Here is a 22,486-nt window from a genome sequence, read left to right as displayed (position 1 = left end):
AAAAGGATTATTGGTATCTAGTAAAAATTGCTTAACTCCCTGTTAATCAAAGTGACAGTGCAAGAGCTTACATAAAATAGGAAAAGGTAGTAAAATTATAGGGAACTTTAGCTCTTTCAAAAAAAGGGGGACGTTTTAAAAAATAACCACTTACATAATACAAAGCACAGAGAATTATTCTGGTGAAATATTGAATCTCTGCCATCCAGGTAAATTTATAGAAAGTAAACAAAAACCTTGTACTACCACTGTTAAGAGCAAATTGAATACTTCACAGGCAATTTCTATGTATACAATTTTTAAAACCCAAATTCTAATTTTGCATCAATATAGTATGAGGCTTTACGGTATTCACAAGCATATTTTTTAAATTATCTTATGAATGACCCCACCAAAATTGAACAGTTGTTGCTAAATTTTTTTCAGACTCATTGTTTTCTTGTGCATAGGTATTATCAACAAAACCAAGGTTACTTTGCACAAAATGTCTATAATTTTCCATATTCATTCAGGCCTTGACTTTCACTGTCCTCTTTCATATTCTGAAACAACCAGATATAGCATTAGGATAAAACAGTTTTGTCTTTTGAGAAGCAATTACACATCCTATTATCCTGATACATAATTGTCTTCTGCCATTATTGCTACTGGCATGTCCTAATTGTAGTAATTATAATTTTTAACCCAATTAAGTTATATTTCAGAAAGATGTGAGAGGTAGATAATTTATTTCTGCCTCTCATACAGAAGCTAGTTAGCAGCCTAAAAACTCATACATACTTAATACAATCCCTTACAGTCACACTCATTTTCTTTTTAAAGTGACAAAAACGAACAAGTTAATTAATACAACCCAAAGTTATAGCCATTCTGTAATATATAAACTAAGCAAAATTGTATGTGTATACACATGTGTATATGCATATATACAAGCACTCACAAATATATACACATCATGGGCAGACTTACTGACTTGGTCAAGAATCGGAAACAAAAACAAAGCAAAAAAAAACAAAATGAGAAGAAAAAAACTTAGAGAAATGGAGAATCAGCCAAGTTAAATTTTTGATGCCACTTGGGAATCACCCTACTTTAGAGGCATTAAGTAAAAGAATGTTGAAATACACTTGTTAGGTTCGAAGTAAAATCTGCTAATGTCCTATAGTGTAATAAAACCATAATTTTGGGTTATGGTTTCAATCAGACAAAACTCATTTACATATTGGCCAGACAGAAACTATGTTAACATATAAGTTCACAAAATCTAGGCTCTTATCAGTACTGACTAGCAAGTTATACAAAGTACATTCCCTTAAATAATTAAATAATCTTTAGGTTTACCTTAGATGGGTCCTTTAATGAATATTCAAAAATGACATTGAAAAGAAATATGGTTCTCCAATTTTCTCTATTTTCAAGTGTGGACAGTTTTGTTTTTTTTTTTAAGAAGATGTTGGGGGTAGGAGTTTATTAATTTATTTATTTATTTTGGCTGTGTTGGGTCTTCATTTCTGTGCGAGGGCTTTCTCCAGTTGTGGCAAGCAGGGGCCACTCTTCATTGCGGTGCGCGGGCCTCTCACTATCGTGGCCTCTCATTGCGGAGCATGGGCTCCAGACGTGCAGGCTCAGTAGTTGTGGCTCACAGGCATAGCCGCTCCGTGGCATGTGGGATCCTCCCAGACCAGGGCTCGAACCCGTGTCCCCTGCATTGGCAGGCAGATTCTCAACCACTGCACCACCAGGGAAGCCCCCAAGTGTGGACAATTTTTAACAGGTATATTAGCAATATTCCAGCAATATTTGTTTTTAATGATCTCCACACCTCTTTTTAACAGCAACATTACTTTTAAATAATTTTTATACAGATCATTTTTTATGTTCTGCAATATGTAATCAAGTGCTTTTGCATGCACTATAGGGAGTAATTTTTTAGCTAACATTTGAAGATCACATGTGAATACTAGTTTGGCACGAGTAAGGTATTATATGATCAAGCATTTTTCCTCCTTTGGAATGTTTTTGTAACAACTTTCTTGAATTGTATTCATTGTTTCAATAGAACCTCCAAATTTACACTGATTTTAACTTCTTATAATCAACTCTGATTTTTTTCTGATTGGTAGATGAATGTTTTAATTAAATTGAATACTATTATTACAATATTTTGCTATAACACATATTATAGTTATCATTTATGTTATACATAAGAACAAGAGAACAGTATTAACAATTAATAATATAGCATACTATAATTTTAGAATGTTTTTAGAATGTTCTAATATCCTATAAACAAACAATATATCTAACAACCATTTAATGTTCTAATTAATCCTAGAAATTATTAATTCCAAGAGCTACTCTGGAAAGTTAAATAAGTGTACATTTCTTTTGAGAGAAAGTCTCAAGGTTTGCTTGCTAAATTCAAATTTATTTTTATATAATGCTCTTTGATAATAGCGCAAGAAAATAATCCAAGAATCTGTCACATCTTGCTCATTTGGAAACATATAGATACAAATAAGACCTGAGATCTCTCTCCCCTTGAAATGTAAATGATATTGGCTCAAATTTCTGTTTCAGAATTCTGATCCTCTTCTTTCTGCATACCCTGTTATTATGATCCAAAGACACAACTCACCAAAGAACAAAACTCTTTCATAAAGTATTGACTTTACTGAAAAATTTTGTATAATTGGGAAAGGTCACACAATTTAATGCCATAAATTAGGACAATGTAATTCACACATTAAACATTCCTTTTCTTAGAAGGCCTTTTAGCCATCTCACCCATGGGAGTCTCTCATTATCCTATTACCTCATATAACTACCTGTTATCCTTGCTTTCTCCTCATTTTTCCCCAATATGAAATAGTAACTTACCTTCCTTTGCTCCTCATACCAATGATTTCAATACCTCAGCCTCCCACTCGATGCTTCTTAACCCTGACTGCACGTGATAATCACCTGGACCCTGGCCCCAGAGATTTTAATATAATGGTCTCAGGAGGTACCCAGGCCTGGGTATTTTAAAAATGCTTCTCAGATAATTATTGAACTGAAGGGACTAATCAAATTATTTTTCCAGATATTTCTCTTTCTAAGAGGACTTCTGGTGCTAGATAGTAAGAAAATAAAAGTTTCAACTTCTTATATAAGACTATATCTTTACAATCTGAAAACATATAGCTTATTTCACATTTATTTCAATGCAGTCACAATTATTACTTTATGTTTTGGATTTTTATGCCAATTCTTGGTAATACGAATTCTTGAATTTTCTTGAATTTTTTCTTATGTATTATCTATGCACACAATCTGATGGTTTGACTGAACTTGTTTTTTACTTCTTTTGCTTTGTTTCAGTATTGTCTGAGATTTAACTGTGTAGAACTTAAATACCATGTCAATTTTCAGAGTTGCAATTCTACCAGAGATTGTAATTCAAATGGAGTAAGTAATTTCAGTTTTCATTTTAAGCAACATGCTTTGAACAATTCAATAAACAGTTTGGAGATTTAAAGAAATCATTTGAATAATGTTTTTGATCACTTTCATGCTGCTTAGTGTCATTTAACAGTTTGTAACTTATAGCTTCAATCTTATCTTCTTGAGAAATCTTGCCAAACCGTTTATTAGAGAAGATAAAGTAGAAACATTTAAGATGATTCTATATTTACCAAATCTATTTACCTTATAGATTTACCAAACATCTATAAGATGTTTGGTAAATATGTGGGCTGGATGTGCTATAAGCACTATGTGTTACCATCTAACCAAAATGATCTTATTTTTACAGAGAGAAGGCAGGAAATGGTAAATAAAGGTCATTAGGATTTTCTTGCTGGTCTTGCTCATTAATTTAGTGTCTGGGCTGTTCTGTGAAGCTAGGAAGTAAATGATAATTAGAGGCATGTTACTGGTGATTGACAATATTTTGGTCTGGCTGTGGGGAGAGTTGAGAGAATTTATTTGGGAAAAGAATTTGGCAAAAATTGATTTGGCAACAGAAGCCAGATATACTTTCTCAGTATGGGAAATGTCAAGAGAAAATTTGTTGAATTTGTCTATTTAAGGTAAATTCTCTGGAATGGATACATTCTCTGGAATAAATTCTCTGTTGAATACGTGTAGAATATTAATTGGTCTCTATTGAAAACCATCTTTGTACATAAAAATTGTTCTATTTTCTGATTATTCTAGGTCTGCAACAATTTTAACAATTGCCATTGTAAAATGGGGTTTGCTCCTCCTCATTGCAAGCCGATGGCAGGAGATTTTGGAAGTGTTGATGATGGACACAGGGGCAAAGCTGGTTAGTGTCTTTAAAACTTTATTAATCAAAGACAATATGTAAGACAATAAATTACAGTTGTAGGTTCCAAGTCACATTGCAAAGCAACTAGTCAACAATTATGGTTTTACTTTACTTGTAATATTTAAAAGACTCTAAGACAGTTAAGTTTGAACTCTTCTTTCTATATCAACACTGACATTGTCTAAGAAAAAGTGTAACTACTGGTAGGAAATTTTAGAAGTAGAAATTCCAGTGCATATAATTTGATTAGTTAATTTAGATTATTCACTTTGTATTGTCTCATATATTCCTAGTTTTAAATGATGTTAGTAGTCATTGTAATATTAATGCCACCAGAATCTTTCAAGGCTACTCCTTTCTCCTGCATTTTAGGAGCTACAATCTAATCTTTAGAAATTTCCCTTTAGGATATCCCCTCTAGGGTTCCTGAGTAGTATTTTGAGATCAAGCAGGCCTGGATGAGACTGGGAACAGGTGGGGGATAGTCCCTGGTTCCAGAAGGTTATTGGAACCCACCTAAACTAACTTGGGAGAAGAGGAGATCTGTCTACCTTTACAAACCCTTTTTCTTTTGGGGCAATTAAATGATGAACTCCTGGGCAGACTTATGTGTAGCTTGACTATTGAGGGGGCATACCTAGGGTGAGTAACTTTTTAGACAGCTAAAACACAGCTGTATCAGACTGTGTATCAGACCAAAAAATAAACATAATCATTTAACATATAATTACAACTACACGTATATTATTATTTTCACATAAATATGTTGAAAGAATAGGCATTTATTTGAAATTGTACATTATTCTGTACTGTGTACTTTTGTTACATAAATTGCTATTATTTAAGTGAAATAGCAATAGAATTAGTAAACAGTGCTGATCAATAGTTTATAGAACAACCAATTAAAAAATAAAACATGTGAGTAAAAACAGCAATACTTTATAATGAGAATATTTTATAATGTAACCTCTGATACAGCAATTTATTTTACCTCTTTTTAAAAATTCTTTACTAGATATTTAAATTTTACATGGCTATCTTATTGTTTATTCTTAAGATACATAAACATAGGACTTTTAGAAAGGAGAAAGAATATAAATATGGTAGGAATGATTAAAGATATGCTCATATTTAATGAAAATAGCATTGACATGCTTCCTTCTGTGCCGTAATACAGTCAGACATATTTTTGATTTTTGGTTTCATTTTCCAGTTATACTTTTCTGAACTGCTCTTGCAGCCTGTAAGACATTCTTCTTTTAAGTAGTAGCAAAATGGAATAGAATCAAATGTAAAATTCATTTTGACTTGAAGCTCTTGTTTTAACAAACCCACATTTACTGAATTCTGGTGTCAGTCCATCATGGTGGCATTAAGCTAAGTATCTTGACAAAAGCATTTGAGCATGGGATACTTGGGTCTTATTTACTAGGTACAGCAGGTTTTCAGGCTTGGAAATATTATTTTGCAGCTCTTCAAAAATCATTCTCTTTTTTTCTACAGGCTTATTCTAGTAGGCCACCTCTCTGTCAATCAGCTCCTTTGCATATTTAAATTCATCTTATAGGCTGTCCACGTCTATAAGGCCCATCATTTTTATACACTCCAAAGCACATTGGATGTCATGTGTTAAATCTCTCTTTCTCAGGGAGCATGCTTTAAAGCATAGAAGTAATCTTAATTAGTGAAATCTAAGTTGAATTCCACATAAATTACAGTTTTAATAAAGGAACTGAGAAGGTCCTTCTGAACTTGCTTACCCATCTCTGGTTACATTGTTTTGAGTTCTGAAGCCGTCTTATTTCCAAAAATATGAGTCATTTTTTCATTGTATGAGTTGTCACAACCTGTGCAAATCATAGAACTACCCAGGTGCAGTCAGTGCATCCTTTTCTATAATCCTGATGGCCCCTTCACAGATCATCAGATTGTTTTGGAGAAATAGCACATAAGTTTCTGCTTCACTACACACTTTTTTTCCTATTCTCATCCTCCATGAATTTCAAAATTAGAGAAGTACATTCTTCTTGTCCAAACTTTTAAAAATAAGATTTTACATCTTAAATATTTTAACATATCTTTTATGGTCAGTAAGGAGTACAGTCATCTTCTACACTTGTTTAAGGAAGCAATTTCTTTCCATTTTGTGAAGTTAAAAAAAAAATTCTTGGTAAGTGCTTATGCGCTTTGAGGAAACTGAAACTGACTGAACCTTTCATTATGAAAGCCTTTATATCACAGGAAAACAAATCACACCCATTTTGGTGTTGTGTACCAGGTGTACAGGACATTTGGCAAGTGAGATCTTTTTCTTTTCTTCATTAAGAAATTTATAGACTGAATGGAACTTGCAAAAATTTACATTTGCCCTGTCTGCTAACTACACATATAGATGAGCAAAGTCTGGTTTGTATTTGAGCAAGATAGCAAAAATCTTTTTGTTTTATATGGTTTTATTAAAATTTTCATAGAAATTCAGAAGCCTATTTGAAACTCTGTTCTGGAAACCAAATTACCTAAGAGCTGAGGGCAATATTTTGCTGCCACATTCACTTGGTAAAATGCGACAGAATCATTACTTCACTGTGAGGAGTCAACAGATGTTATCAAAATAACTCTTTTTTCTCCCATTGGGCATTTTAGTTGCAATCTATGAATCTAGAAATGTAATTTTACTCAGTTTTGTAGAACAATCAAGAAACTGAATGAATAGAGAAAATATTTTTGTTCTTGTGGTGTACCCAAACTAATTCAGTGGTAGCTATTTTTATTTGAACATTGCTATCTTTTGGGAAGACAATTTGTTTTTTTTCATTAGGAAACAGAAAAATATGACTGACTTAGAAATACTTTCTTGTCTCACTGCAGACATTTGAGATTCCATCTCCGTATGTTGCTTTCACAACTCCTTCTCCACCATACCCAAATCCAAATATTTTTAATTGAGATAGAACTGATGTATAACATTACATTAGTTTCAGGTGTTCAGCATAATGATTTGATATTGTATACCTTGGAAAATAATCACTATAATAAGTCTAGGTAACAGCTGTCACCATGCATAGTTACAAAATTTTTTTTCTTGTGTTGAGAACTTATAAATTCTAATCTCTTAGCAACTTTTAAATAAGCAACACTGTATTATTGAATGCTTCTGCACACTGAGCGGAGATGTCGGCACAGCCGTTTCACACTGGGCACTCTGGTTTGAAGTGCTGGGTGCAAAGCCTCTGCACTTGGCACCTTATGAGGGAGTGAAACAAGACTAAGCACAAAGGGAAAAAAAAAGGAGGCAGAGACGAGATGGCTGGGTAGAAAGATGTTAGTTAGCTCACCCTCTCTCACAAAAACACCAAAATCACAACTAACTGCTGAACAACCATCAACAGAAAAATACTGGAACCTACCAAAAAAGTAACCCTACATCCAAATATAAAGAAAAAGCCACAACAAGATGGTAGGAGGGGCACAGTAGTGATAAAATCAAATCCCATACCCATCAAGTGGGCAACCCACAAACTGGAAAATAATTATATCGCAGAGGTTCTCCCAAAGCGTGAAAGTTTTGAGCCCCATGTCAGGCTCCCCAGCCTAGGGGTCTGTCATTGGTAGGAGGAGCCCCCTGAGCATCTGCCTTTGAAGGTCAGCGGGGTTTGATCATAGTAATTCCACAGGACTTGGGGAAACAGAACCTCCACTCTTGGAGGGCATACACAAGGTCTTGTGTGCACCAGGTCCCAGGAAAAAGCAGTGACCTCATAAGAGCCTGGACCAGACCTACCTGCTGGTATTGGAGGGTCTCCTGTGCAGGCTGGGGGTGGCTGTGGCCCACTGCAGGGACAAAGACACTGGTGGCAGTAGTTCTGGGGCATACTTATTGGCATGAGCCCTGCTGGAGGCTGCCATTTTCTCACCAAGACCTGGCCCCACCTAACTACCTATAGGCTCCAGTGCTGGGATGCCTCATGCCAAACAACAAGCAGAATGGGAAAATAACCCCACCTATCAGTGAACAGATTGCCTAAAGTCTTCCTGAGCCCACAGCTTCCCACTAAACACACCCCTTGACATGGCCCTGCCCGCCATAGGGACAAGACCCAGTTCCACCCACCAGTGGGCAGGAACCAGGCCCTCCCATCAGGAAGCTGGCACAAGTCCCTTAGACCAGCCTCATCCACCAGGGGGCAGACAGCAGAAGCAAGAAGAATGACAACCCTGCAGCCTGTGGAATGGAAACCACAATCACAGAAAGTTAGACAAAATGAGATGGCAGAGGAACATATCCCAGAGCAAGGAACAAGATAAAACCCCAGAAGAACAACTAAGTGAAGTGGAGATAGGCAGTCTACCCAAAAAAGAATTCAGAGTAATGACAGTAAATATCTAAAATCTTGGAAAAAGAATGGAGGCACAGACTGGGAAGAGACAAGAAATGGTTAACAATGAGCTAGAAAATCTAAAGAACAAACTAACAGAGATGAACAGTAAAATAACTGTAATGAAAAATACACTAGAAGGAATCAATACCAGAATAAATGGGGCAGAAGAATGGATAAGTTACCTGGAAGACAGAATGGTGGAAATCACTGCCAGGGAACAGAATAAAGAAAAAAGAATGAAAAGAAATGAGAGTCTAAGAGACCTCTGGGACAACATTAAATGCATCTCATTATAGCAGTCCCAGAGGAGAAGAGAGAGAGAAAGGACCTGAGAAAATATTTGAGGATATAATAGCTGAAAAATTCCCTAATGTGGGAAAGGAAACAGTCACCCAAATCAGGAAGCGCAGACTCTTAGGCAGGATGAACCCAAGGAGGAACATACTGAGACACATAGTAGTCAAATTGACAAAAGTAAAAGAGGAAATATAAAAAGCAACAAGGGAAAAGCAACAAATAAAATGCAAGGGAATTTGCATAAGGTTATCAGCTGATTTTTCAGCAGAAACTCTACAGGCCAGAAAGGAGTGGCATGATATATTTAAAGTGGTGGAAGGGAAGAACCTGCAACCAAGAATACTCTACCCAGAAGGGCTCTCATTCAGATTTGACAGAGAAATCAAAAGCTTTACAGACAAGCAAAAGCTAAGAGAATTCAGCACTACCAGACCAGCTTTGTAATAAATGCTAAAGGAATTTTCTAGGCAGAAAAGAAAAGACCACAACAAGAAACAAGGAATATATGAATGGAAAAGCTCACCAGTAAAGGCAAATATATAGTAAAGGTAGGAAATAATCTGCACACAAATATATCAAAACCGGCAATTGTGAGAAGATAGTACAAATGCAGGATATTGGGAATGCATTTGAAATTAAAAGACTGGCAACTTAAAACAATCTTGTTTAAATATAGACTGCTATATCAAAACCTCATGGTAACCCTAAACTGAAGATCTACAGTAGATACATACACAAAAAGAATAAGAAATCCAAACACAACAGTAAAGTTAGTTATCAAATCACAAGAGAAGAGAACAAAAGAGGAAGGGAAGAAAAAGACCAAAAAAAAAAAACAATTAAAAAAATGGCAATAAAAACATATATATTGATAATTACCTTAAATGTAAATGGATTAAATCCTCCAACCAAAAGACATAGACTGGCTGAATGGATAGAAAAACAAGACCTATATATATGCTGTCTACAAGAGACCCACTTCAGATCTAAAGACACATACAGATGAAAGTGAGGAGATGGAAAAAGTTATTCCATGAAAATGGAAACCAAAAGAAAGCTGGAGTAGCAATACTCATATCAGACAAAATAGACTTTATAATAAAGGCTGTTACAAGAGACAAAGAAGGGCAGTACATAATGATCAAGGGATAAATCTAAGAAGATATAACAATTGTAAATATATATGCACCCAGCGCAGGAACATCTCAATATATAAGACAAATGTTAACAGATATAAGAGGAAAAATTGATAGTAACACAATAATAGTGGGGGACATTAACACACCACTTACACCAATGGACAGATCATCCAGAGAGAAAATCAATAAGGAAATACAGGCCTTAAATGACACATTAGATCCTGTGGACTTAATTGATATCTATATATCATTCTATTTGAAAACAGCAGAATACATATTGTTTTCATGTGCACACTGAGCATTCCCAGGATAGCTCACATCTTGGGCCACAAAGCAGCCTCAGTAAATCTAAGAAAATTTAAATCATATCAAGCATCTTTTTTGACCACAGTGCTATGAGATTAGAAATCAACTATAAGAAAACAACTAAAATACTGTATTATTTACTACAGTCACCATGATGTACATTAAATCCTCATGATGTATTTATTTTGTAAGTGGAAGTTTGGACCTTTTGACCCCCTTCACCCAATTTGCTCATCCCCCACCCCAATGTGTGGCAACCACCAATCTGTTCTCTGTATCTATGAGCTTGTTTTTTGTTTTGTTTTGTTTTTTAGATTCTACATGTAAGTAGGATCATATGGTATTTGTCTTACTCTGTCTGACTTACTTCATTTAGCATAATGCCCTTGAGGCTCATCCATGTTCTTGCAAATGGCAAAATTTTATTCTTTTTATGGCTGAATAATATTTCATTATATATATATAGATATAGATATAGATATATACATGTATCACATTTTTTGGTCAGGATGATAGATGATTGTTTCCATATCTTGACTGCTGTAAATACTGCTGCAATGACTATGGAGGTATATGTGTCTTTTTAACTTAGTGTTTTCATTTCCTTTGGGTATATACCCAGAAGTCGAATTACTGGATCATATGGTAGTTATATTCTTAAATTTTTTGAGGAACATGCATGCTGTATTCCATAGTGGCTAACCCGATTTACATTCCAACCAACACTGCATGAGGGTTCCCTTTTCTCTACATCCTCACCAACACTTGTTATTTCTTATCTTTTTGAGAATAGCCATTCTGACAGGTGTGAGGTAATATCTCATTGTGGTTTTGATTTGAATTTTCCCAATGATTTTTGACGTTGAGCATCTTATCATATACCTGTTGGCTATTTGGATGTCTTACTTGGAAAAATGTCTATTCAAATCTTCTGCCCATTTTTTAATTGGATTTTTTTGTTTTGCTCTTAAGTTGTATGACATCTTTGTATATTTTGGATATTAACCCCTTATCAGATGTATGATTTGCAAATATATTTTCCCATTCACTAGGTTGTCTTTTCATTTTGTTGATAGTTTCCTTTGCTGTGAAATAGCTTTTACATTTGATGTTTTGTTGCTTGTTGATTTTTGCTTTAGTTGCCTTTGCTTTGGGTGTCAGATTCAAAAAATCATCACCAAGATTAAAGTCAAGGAGTTTACTGCCTATATTTTCTTCTAGCAGTTTTATGGTTTTAGGTTTTACATTCAACTCTTTAATCCATTTTGAGTTAATTTTTATGTATTGTGTAAGATAGTGGTCCAGTTTCACTCTTTTACATGTAGCTGTTCAGTTTTCCCAACACAATTTATTGAAGAGACTATCCTTTCTAGATTGTATATTTTTGGCTCCTTTGTTATATGTTAATTGACCATATACGCATGGTTTATTTCTAGGTCCAAATTATTTTTGGCATATTGTACAATACGCTATGTTTGGTTACTTACGTATCTAATCTAGTTGTATATGTTCTTCCATCTGTCACTAGGAACAGTCATTTAGCCTTCTTGTTCAGTGATGTCTGGGTCATGCTGGTGTTAGTATTGTCATCATTCTGATTTTCATTATCTGAGCTCTTAGGAAAGATCACAGTATTGACAATATGAAAAATTAGTGCTATCTTGACACAAAGCACAACAGTTAATCCACAGACTAAGTCAAAGATGTACTGTTCACATTAATGATTTCAGTACCCTTACGTTGCACACTTAAGTCACATCACTCAGAGTGAACATCAGTAGTCAGAGTTAAAAACAGCAACAGCAACTGCAGATAATCTATGCTATATTCACTTGACACCAAAACAATGTTGCTTTTAGTTCCTGGGTATTTTTTTTAAGCTTCTGTATGAATTTTGTTTTTTCCTTCCAAACTTCCAAGCCAGTTTCTAAAAATCAGAAAATTTCCCATCCTGTTAATGGATGCCCTGGTATATAAGGCTTTCCTTACAACACTTGGAACAGTGCCAGGCCAACAATCATGGTTAGTTACCCTAAGCCACTTTAGGTCCAAATGGCAGTACTGTGGTTGCACCTGAGCCTGGGCTCAGAGGAAACCTTCCAATACAACTAGTTTCTTTTAGTCAGCTGCCGTAGGCTGTATTCATCCCCTCTATTCTGGGACCTGTCAGTCTACCCCGAAACCCCTGGGCTGGTATGCCAGCTGACTGCCTGTTCTGTGCCCAAATTATCTCCTTGGGGCCCTGTACCCAGTCAAGGAAGCCCTGGGCTGCTGATGGGCCTGGACTCAATGTGGGAGAAGCCCTTGTGATGCTGAATGCATTTGGGGGCATAAAGAGTTTGAGAGGCATGGTGATCCCAAGGAATCCAAGTTTGCTTTATATCCTCATTTTATTTATTTTGAATATCACTGACTTATGTTAACAGAATATGGCCTGGGAAAACCTCAAATTATGGAATTTATCCTGGCCTTATTTGTAACCAGTACCTTATTGTCTTTTATTAATATTTCATGGATATTTTCAAAGAATGTATAATCTGTTTTTATAGCATTACATACAAAGATATAACATATGTACATAATTAAATATAATTAAATATATATGTGATTGTGTGTATGACTTACTTGTTTGCATATTCTAGAATCTAAATCCTCATATATTTTTGTTAACTTGTCTACTTGGTATATAAAATTTATACATCAAGTTTATTTAATCTTATATTATAATTTTTCTTTTAATAATTTTATATAATCTTAACCCCAGAAGTTAACCACTACTAATATTATATATTATTATTGATTTTCAGGTGTTATTATCAACCTTTTAAATCTATGACAAGCCAATAGTAAAAAAAATTCCATTCGCATTTCTTTAATTTCATGAGGCTTCCCATTTATCTTATGGTTGTAGGAAATTTATAATTATTCTGCATATTTTTCTTTCATTACCCTTGACAATCACTTCTAGTGATATTTTTGACCTAACACACATACATTTTTATATGTATATGTTTAATTTTTAAATATGCATAACAAAATTTACCATTTTAACCATTATTAAATGTATGAATCTGTGGCATTAAATACATTGGTGTACACTGTTGTAAACCCACCATCCATCTCCAGAACTCTTTCGTCTTGCAGAACTGGAACTCTATATTCATTAAACAATAACTCCCCATTCCTCTCTTCCTCAACCCATGGAGGCCACCATTCTAATTTCTGTTTCTATGAATCTGACCACTTTCACATACCTTATAGAAGTGGAATTATACATTATTTGTCCTTTTATTTATGGTTTATTTCATTTAACATAATGTCTTCAAAGTTCTCCCGTGTCGTAGCATGTCAAAATTTCATTCCATTTTAAGGCCATGTAATATTCGGTTGCATGTATATATCACATTTGGTTTATCCATTGATCTGTTGATGGATACTTGGCTTACTTCCACCTTTTGACTATTGTGGATAATGATGCTGTGAACGTGGGTGTACAAATATCTGTTTGAGTCCATGCTTTCAATACTTTGAGTATATACCTAAATGTGGAATTGCTGGATAATATAGTAATTCTATATTTAACTTTCTGAGGAACCACAAAACTCTTTTTCATAGAGGCTGAATCATTTTACATTCTCATCAACGAGTTTTCCAATTTCTCCATATCCTCACCAACTCTTCTTTTTATAGTAACCAACCTAATGAGTGTAAAGTGATAACTCATTGTGGTTTTGATCTCTCTATGGGTATAGCAGGATCTGTAGATCAAAAGTTACCAGTTTAATTTTTAAGAATATCATCATTTTTTTGAACATTGATATCAGAAGATCTGTTGTATTTTAAATTGCTACTTTTAATTATAGGAAACCTGATTTTTGTGCGTACATTTTATCAATGGACTATCATCATTTTCAAAAGGCTTTTAGTTGATTTTTTTAGGGGGTTTATATTTTTTAAATGATATGAACTGAAATTAATAATAATTTTGCCACACCTTTTTAATAATAATTTTCCTTTCTTTCCTCTTCTTCAGTTAATTTCACCTTCTCTCTCTCTCTCTCTCTCTCATTTCATAATTGTATTGGGTAATCCATTCAGAATAACAGGAAATCATCATGAAAGAGGCTATCGTTACTTCTTAGGAATACCTCTAATATTGTCTCATGAAAAGGCTGCTCCTTTTGATTCAATATTCATCTTGTTGAGAAAATATTTATCTCTCCCAATTTTATTTAAAATCAGGAATGTATTTTGGGCTTTATTAGATATGTGGAAGGCATCTATTGAACTGATTATATTGTGTCTTATATTGCCTTTGAAGATTTTCTAATACTAAACCATCTTGTCTTCTAACCTGAAGTTCCCTAGACTATTAGGTAATGAATATCTCTAGGAAGGAAAGTGTTTTTTTTTAAGTACAGTCAATTTACAATGTATTAGTTTCACGTTTACAGCATAGTGATTCAAAGTTTTTATAGATTATAGTCCATTTAATGTTATTAGGATATTGGCTCTATTCCCTGTGCTGCACAAATATAACCTTGTAGCTTATTTTCTACATAGAAGTTTATACATTTTAATCCCTTTCCCCTCCCCTCTTCCCACTCTCCACTGGTAATCACTTGTTTGTTTGGTGTTCCACAGCTAGTCCTCCCTTCAATGGATGGCCTAGGGAATAAATGACCTCATCCATTCCTTCATGAAAATACACTATTAGTCTGCTTGGTTGCCATAACAAAATGCCACAGACTGGGTACCTTAAACAATAGAAATTTATTCTCTCACAGCTGTGGAGGCTGGGAACCCATGATCGAGGTGCTGGCAAATTCGGTTTCTGGTGAGAGCTCTCTTCCTAGCTTGCATATGGCTGCCTTCTTGCTGAGTCCTCTGTGTGTGTGGAGAGAGAAAGCTCTCTGGTGTCTCCTCCTCCTCTTATAAGAACATCAGTTCCATCAGATTAGGACCCCACCCTTATGATCTCAACCCTAATTACCTCCCAAAGGCCTCATCTCCACATACCATCACACTGGGGTTTAGGGATTCAATTCAGCATATGAATTGGGGGGAATACTATTCAGTCCATAACATTCCATCGTATGGCTCCCCAAATTCATGTCCTCCTTTTATGCAGAATACGTCCACCCCATCTCAGTAGCTCCAAAAGTCTTAACCCGTTTCAGTATAAATTCCAAATACAACGTCTCTTCTAAATATCATCAAAATGAGGAATGTGTGAGACTTGAGCTATGATTCATCTTGAGGCAAAATTCTTCTCCATTTATGAACGTGTGAAATCAGACAAGTTATGTGCTTCCAAAAAACAAAGGTGAGACAGGCATAGGATAGACATTCTTGTTCCTACAGGGAGAAATTGGAAAGAAGAAAGGGGTGACAGATCCCAGTAAATACAAATAAAACCTAGCAAGGCAAATTCAATTCGATTTTAAGGTTGGAAGATAATCCTCTTAGGGTTGATGTTCTGCCCTCCAGGCCCATTGGGGTAGCAGCATAACCCCAGAGCCTGCAGTAGAGTCAACCCCACTCCTTCAGCTCTGGATAGAGGCCCCATCCATACTGCTCTTTGGAGTGGCCCTGCCCCTCTCAACCACTGGGCGGGGGAGCTTGGCTAGTCAAAACCGAGGGGGGGACAGCTCCTGGACCTGTGATGGGGGAGGAAGCCTTGATGATCTCTGAATCACCTTCGTGTCCTTCTCTTTTCTTGAAGGATAAAGTATATTGGCAGCCACATAGCTCTATTGCCCCGTGCTGTTCCCTTTGGTCCAACCTGGCAATGTTTCTGCTGGTGTAATCTCATCCTTATTCCTGACTTTTCCTGAGGTGGATCACATGCACAGTCTCTTTATCAGATGATTTTTCCATCCACACTTTTGGTATGTTCTCTCTAAAACATGTTTTCCCATTTTTTGCAATATGGATAGACAGAATTCTCCAAATCTTTAAGTTCTGGTACCTCCCTGTGTAACGCTTACTTCGTCCATTTATCTCCTCCTCTCACATATTACTATAAGCAGTCAGGAGTACCCAGACTACATCTTCAACATTTCACTTAGAAATCTTCTGAGCTAATTATCCAGTTTCATGGCTCACAAATTCTATCTTCCATAAAACACGAGGTTACAATTTAGCCAAGTTTTTTGCCACTTTACAGCAGGAGTTGCCTTTTCTTAATCATTTTCCTTTTCTGTCTAAAATCTCACCAGAAACAACTTTCATGTAAATATTTCTACCACCATTCTGTTCATGATTACCTTTGTACTCTCTAAGAAAATGTAGGCTTTCTCTTCTGCTCTCCTCTTTTCTCCCTGAGCCCTCACCAGAGTTGCTTTCACCGTCCATGTTTCTACCAACAGTCTCTTCAGATTAATCTCGGAGTTTTCGGAAATGTGCGTCAAAATTCCTCTAGCCACTACCCAAAGCCATTTCCACATATTTAGGTATTTGTTATAACAACACCCTGCTTCTTGGTACCAAAATCAAAATTCTCCAGAGAAACAGGATCAATAGTATGGAGACAGAGAGAGAGAGAGAGAGAGAGAGATGTTTTCGAAGGAATTGATTGGCTCATGTGATTACGGAGGCTGACAAATCCCAAGATGTGCAGAGTGAGTCAGTAACCTGCAGCCCCAGGAGAGCCGATGGTGCAGTTTGTGTGTGAAGGACGGCAGGCTTGAAGGTCAGGAAAGGCTGATGTCTCGGTTTGGGCACCTCAGGCAGGAAGACTCTTCCCATGTCCACTGGAGGGTCAGTGTTTTCGTTTTATTAAGGCCTCCAGGACGAGACCCACCCACATTAAAGAAAGCTACTGCTTTACTCAGTCTACTGATTTGAATGTTAATCTCATTTGAAAACACCCCATAGAAACACCCAGAATAATATTTGACCAAATATCCGAGGTCACCGTGGCCCAGTCAAACGGATGCATAAAATTAACTGTTACATGTATGAACAGTGTTTGCTAGAGAAATATAACAGGAGCCCCTTTCTATAAAATGTTTTTGGCAGGATATACTCATCTGTATACATAGATTATTCTAAGTAAACCTGGAGTTACTGATTTATGGTGGAATAGCTGGCTGGAGAAACTGGGTAATCATGTAAAGTGTGTAACAGTGCAAAAGTGAAATGACTGTTTATGAGCAATCTTGTATCTACTTTACACAAAGCTCTCCATCTGTGTTTTCTGTAATCAATCTGAATGTGGCACAGGGTGGAGGATAGGGAAGCTTTGGGAGCTGATGCATGCTGGCTCCTCCAGGGAAAAATCTTTTATTTCTATACCTGATATTTACCCATAAAGTTTGGTATGGGTAAGATCTATGTTTTGGGGAGTTTGATATGACAGTTAAACGCTTGAGTCATAAAGGCTAAGACACTTTGGGGTCATAAAAGGAAGGAGGTGAAAAACCATGAATAATAGTTAAATGACTGGATGATTCCCTGAGGCATCTTTAGAAGGAGGTAGAAGCCTTGAGGCAGATTATTGGGGACTAGTTTAACCAATGGGAAATGGAGATTCCGAGTAATTAACTTAATGAAGGTCACCAAACTGAGAGGAGAGTTAGTAGAAAATATTCTTTGTTGGCTGGTATAAATAAGTAGTGCTTGTTAAAACTAGACAGTATAAGCGAAAGAAGTGAGACCAATTTTTCCTACTTAGACTTCCAAGGCCACCTGGGCATATATTACATTCATTTTCAAATAACCCATGTGGTATCACTGATTACCCGGAAGACTATACACATAGTTGAGAATCAATCTGCAGTATATGGCCAGAGAGGCTGATCTCTTCATCTGATTCACTTGTTTTCTAATTACAAATATCATGTAATCTTTGTCTCGAAGATACTGGGAACCCCAAGCGCATGCACAAAGCTGACTGAAAAAGAAAATGTTGCTCCTACCTTGAACTCGCTTAAAACAAACACATGGGGAAAAAGGGAGAAGTGCTGGGACAGTAGTAAGAGGAGTATTTTGAGCCTCAGCGATCATCCACACTGTAGCTGGGGAGTTGCTCTTCTGACTGTCAGCTCCTCCAGTGTGGCAAAGAAGTGATAGAGTCACAGTTTGTATCAAATAAAAGGAAGCATACCAACAAGTTGTGGAGAGAGAAGAACTCGGTACATTATGAATCCAGAAAGGTGAATGCAGATGTCACCTGAGAATCTACAAGAACAGATGAAGAAAATGTAGACATTAGCACTAGTCAGTCAGAAGTGGGTCAAAGCCAAGCTTAGCCATGCATTCTATAAAATAATTCTAGAGCCATTTTAACAATTTCCTATTGCTGCATATTTGACATATTTGATTAACAAACTTAAATAAGTTTAGAGACTACTGATTTTTAATTTTTAGGAAAAAAATTGTAGTAATGTAAGAGAAATTAAATGCCAGATACCCCAGATTTAATTCTCACATACAGGTACAATCCAGTACTCTTTGTGATATACATGTTTGAACCTCGGAAACCCTGTATCAGAACAGAATTGAAGAAATATTTGCAAGCATTAAATATGTGGTCCATGAAAGAACATTACCTTCAATCAAGGAAATCACCATATGGTGGAAGTTTGAAAACTCAAAAACATCAGTAAAGCGCTAGTAACAGCCCATTTTATATATTAGTTTAGGTTTTCAGATTTTATTATATTCACAGTCTATGTGAATGAAATTTTTAGTTTTGGGGAATATTGTTGGTAATGATACCCCTCCACCTTTTGATTTGGTTAATAAAATCTCTGACATAATTTGAAATGGATGCTTTCCATTCTAGGTAAAAAGCTTTTGCGGGAGATATCTCTCAGTCATCCAAAACACAGATTTCAACTCATTTTCTACATTTCTCTACCTGTGTTCATCATTACTATTGCTGTTATAATAATAAGCCAGAGTAAAATAAGGGAGCTATGCTACAGAGGAGAACCTGAAAGTGAGAGGTATGTATGTTTTTATTCTTATTAAATTAAATAAGTCAAGAAAAAAGTAGTCAAGTTTCATCAGGAATAAGCTAAGACTGTAGGTAAAACAATTTGAGGATGGCCCAGGGATACATTTCAAACTAGCTTGGTGTTTTCATGTTTTCTCTGGTTTTACTCATTACTAAAACCATTCATTTTACCACCAGTATCACTTGAGGAGGAGATATGGGTGCCAAGGGTATTGTGGAGGTTTATTCAGCCTCTTAATCCACTGGTTTTGTCTAAATAGTCATAGTGTCCATGAGCTTCATGAGAATAAATAACACTGCATTTAAAAAGTAAATAAATAAAATTTTAAGATATAGATCCTCAGACCAGTGGTAAATAACTTTATCAGAACACCCCACTCAACTAGATATAATATCTATGAACCTGCCTGCATAATATTTATTTTCCTAATTATTGCTGATTTGTCCAGTCATTTCTCAACTAGAAATTACATGTGTAGTTCATACTAATCAGGTTATGAGACAGGAGGAAGCATCATGGAGTGGTGAGAAAATTATATTTAGCCTCAGAAATCCTAGTTTCAACTCCTAAATCTTGCATATCTTGCTAACTATGATATCTTGAGCAAGGGATTTAATCTTTATGTTCTTAAAATTATTCTCTATAACTCTATAAAATGTGAGATAATAGCTTTCCAATGTATCATAAACTTTTGGGTACACCAAATTAATAAATGAAATCACCATATTATCTGTAATCAGTTACACAACTATTTAAACATCATTATTGAGCCCCTTAGTCATAATTTACTGTATTCTTCCAGAGAGGTATTTACCTCTAGTTTTACCTTCCAAGAAGTGATATGAAGAGAAGATCTGAGTATGTTACGAGAGGATGAAAGAAATCTGTAGAAATATATGGAAAAATTAACTGAAATTTTTGACTGCTACTTTATGGTTTTGCTTTAATTTGGCCTGAGGAGTTAGTGATATCATAGAATCAGGGGGCCTATCTGTAAAAATTGAGTAAATGTAAAATGAGGATGAGAGGATTTTGTCAACAAAGCAAGGTGGCTGATGGCATTTGTTGTAATATTGAGATGGTACCAGTTTTATTTGTTTTGTCTTATTTTGCTGGAAGGAGACATTTTGTGTAGTGAATCACTCTGTTTCTTTGAAGAACATTTTTCGTTCAAATAGTCACTTAATTGTTCAACATTTTTAAATTCCCCCACTTATTTAAAATAAACTTTATTGATGTTATAGATCTGTGTCGGAAGAAAGCAGCAGTAACAGCAAGTTGTCACTCAGTGCAAGGTGAGTGTAGAACGAGTGGTTGATTAACCATTCGGCATCATACCTTTTGATCATTATTGAAGGAGCACTTAAAAATTGTTAGCTTGAAACCAAAACATTTGTTAATAATATTCTTTGTGGTTCCCACTGTAGGTGATTTTATAATGCTAAACAATAAAACTTGATTTCATTATGTCTCAACCTCTCCTCCCTGATCTACACCAAATGAGTGATTTTTGTGCACCCACACTAGCATTTATGACCTCATAAATTTTAGGATTATTTTTTTTTTGAGGTTTGGTAAACAGGACTTATATGTTGATGACATTTTACTGGCAATAAAAAGAGGATTGATATTATAAAAATGTCAGATGTGCTTATAGTTATAATATTATCTCAGAAAAAATTATTGCTAATAAGATAGAGGCTTGGAGTTTTCATTCATTTTACTGTCTTAAGATCCCAAGTAACAACCGAACTTTACACATCAAGGAATGAAGAAAAGAACAAACTAAGCCCAAAGTAAGTGAAAGGAAGGAAATAGTAAAGGTCAGAGGAGATATGAACAAAATGAAGAAGAAAAAAGCAATTTTAAGCATCAACAAAAGTAAGCATGTTTTTTGAAAAAAGAAAGAAAGAAAGAAACCTTTAGCTAGACCATCTAACACAAAAAGAGAGAAGACTAATATAAATAAAACCAGAAATAAGAGGGGAGACATTACAAATTGTACTATACAAATAATCTTTTTATAGTTTATAGTTCATGAAAGATTACTGTGAATATTTGTATGCTAAGAAACTGAAGAACCAAAAAGAAATGAATACATTCCTGGAAACATACAACCTGCCAAGAAAGCAGTGAAAGAAATGGAAAGACATCCTGTGTTCATGGGCTGAAACAATTAATATTGTTAAAATATCCGTACCACTCAAAGGTATCTACAAATTCAATGAAACCCCTGTCAAAATTCCAGTGGCATTTTTCACAGAGATATAAAAAAAATTCTAAAATTTATGTGGAACCACAAAGGACCCTCAATAGCCAAAACATTTTGAGAAAGAACAAAGCTGGACGCATCATACATCTTGATTTTAAAATATATTGCAAATCTACTGTAATTAAAACAGTATGGTACTGTGATAAAGACCAATGGAACAGAATAGAGAGCCCAGGATTCAATCCCCACATAGATGGTCAAATGACCTTTGAAAGGGTACCAAGAATATACAGTGGGACATGGCGGTGGGAAAACTGGATAGCCACATGCAAAAGAATGAAATTGAACCCTTACATCATACACAAAAATCAACTCAAAGTGGATTAAAAGTGACCCCAAAGTGTAAAACTCCTAGAAGAAAACATAGGGGGGAAACTTCATATCATTGGTCTTCGCAATGAATTTTCGGGTTGATACCAAAAGTATAGGCAACAAAAGCAAAAAATAGACAAGTGGGGCTCCATCAAACTAAAGAGCCTTCCACACAGCAAGGGGAACATTTAATAGAGTGAAAGGCAACCTATGGAATGGGAGAAAATATTGTAAACCATGTATCAGAAAAAGGGTTAATAACCAAAACACATAAGGTACTCCTACCATCGATACAAAAAAAAAATAAAACCTGATTTTAAAATGGGCTAAAGACTTGAATAGATGCTTCTCTCAAAATACCATACTTACGGCCAACAGATATAGGAAAAGATAGCTCAGGTCACTAATCATCAGGGAAATTCAAATCAAAACCATATGAGGTATATCACCTGTTAGAATGGCTATTATTTAAAAAACCCCACAAAAGTCAACAAGTGTTG

General features: G+C 35.4%; 1 protein-coding gene across 1 annotated transcript in view; it reads left to right on the top strand.

Annotated features, from left to right (window-relative positions):
* Positions 1–22,486, top strand: part of LOC307068606 (disintegrin and metalloproteinase domain-containing protein 5-like) — a gene marked incomplete at both ends in the record, with an annotated part of 136,110 nt that overhangs the window by 104,155 nt on the left and 9,469 nt on the right. The window contains 4 exons of the mRNA XM_079726556.1: positions 3,364–3,450; positions 4,201–4,312; positions 19,228–19,390; positions 20,647–20,697. Of these exons, the coding sequence (XP_079582682.1) occupies positions 3,364–3,450; positions 4,201–4,312; positions 19,228–19,390; positions 20,647–20,697 (413 nt within the window). The remainder of the gene's footprint in view (positions 1–3,363; positions 3,451–4,200; positions 4,313–19,227; positions 19,391–20,646; positions 20,698–22,486) is intronic.

Source organism: Hyperoodon ampullatus, assembly GCF_949752795.1.
Source record: "Hyperoodon ampullatus genome assembly, chromosome: 20".
Classification (NCBI taxonomy): Eukaryota; Metazoa; Chordata; class Mammalia; order Artiodactyla; family Ziphiidae; genus Hyperoodon; species Hyperoodon ampullatus.
This window is presented reverse-complemented; position numbering and strand designations above follow the sequence as displayed.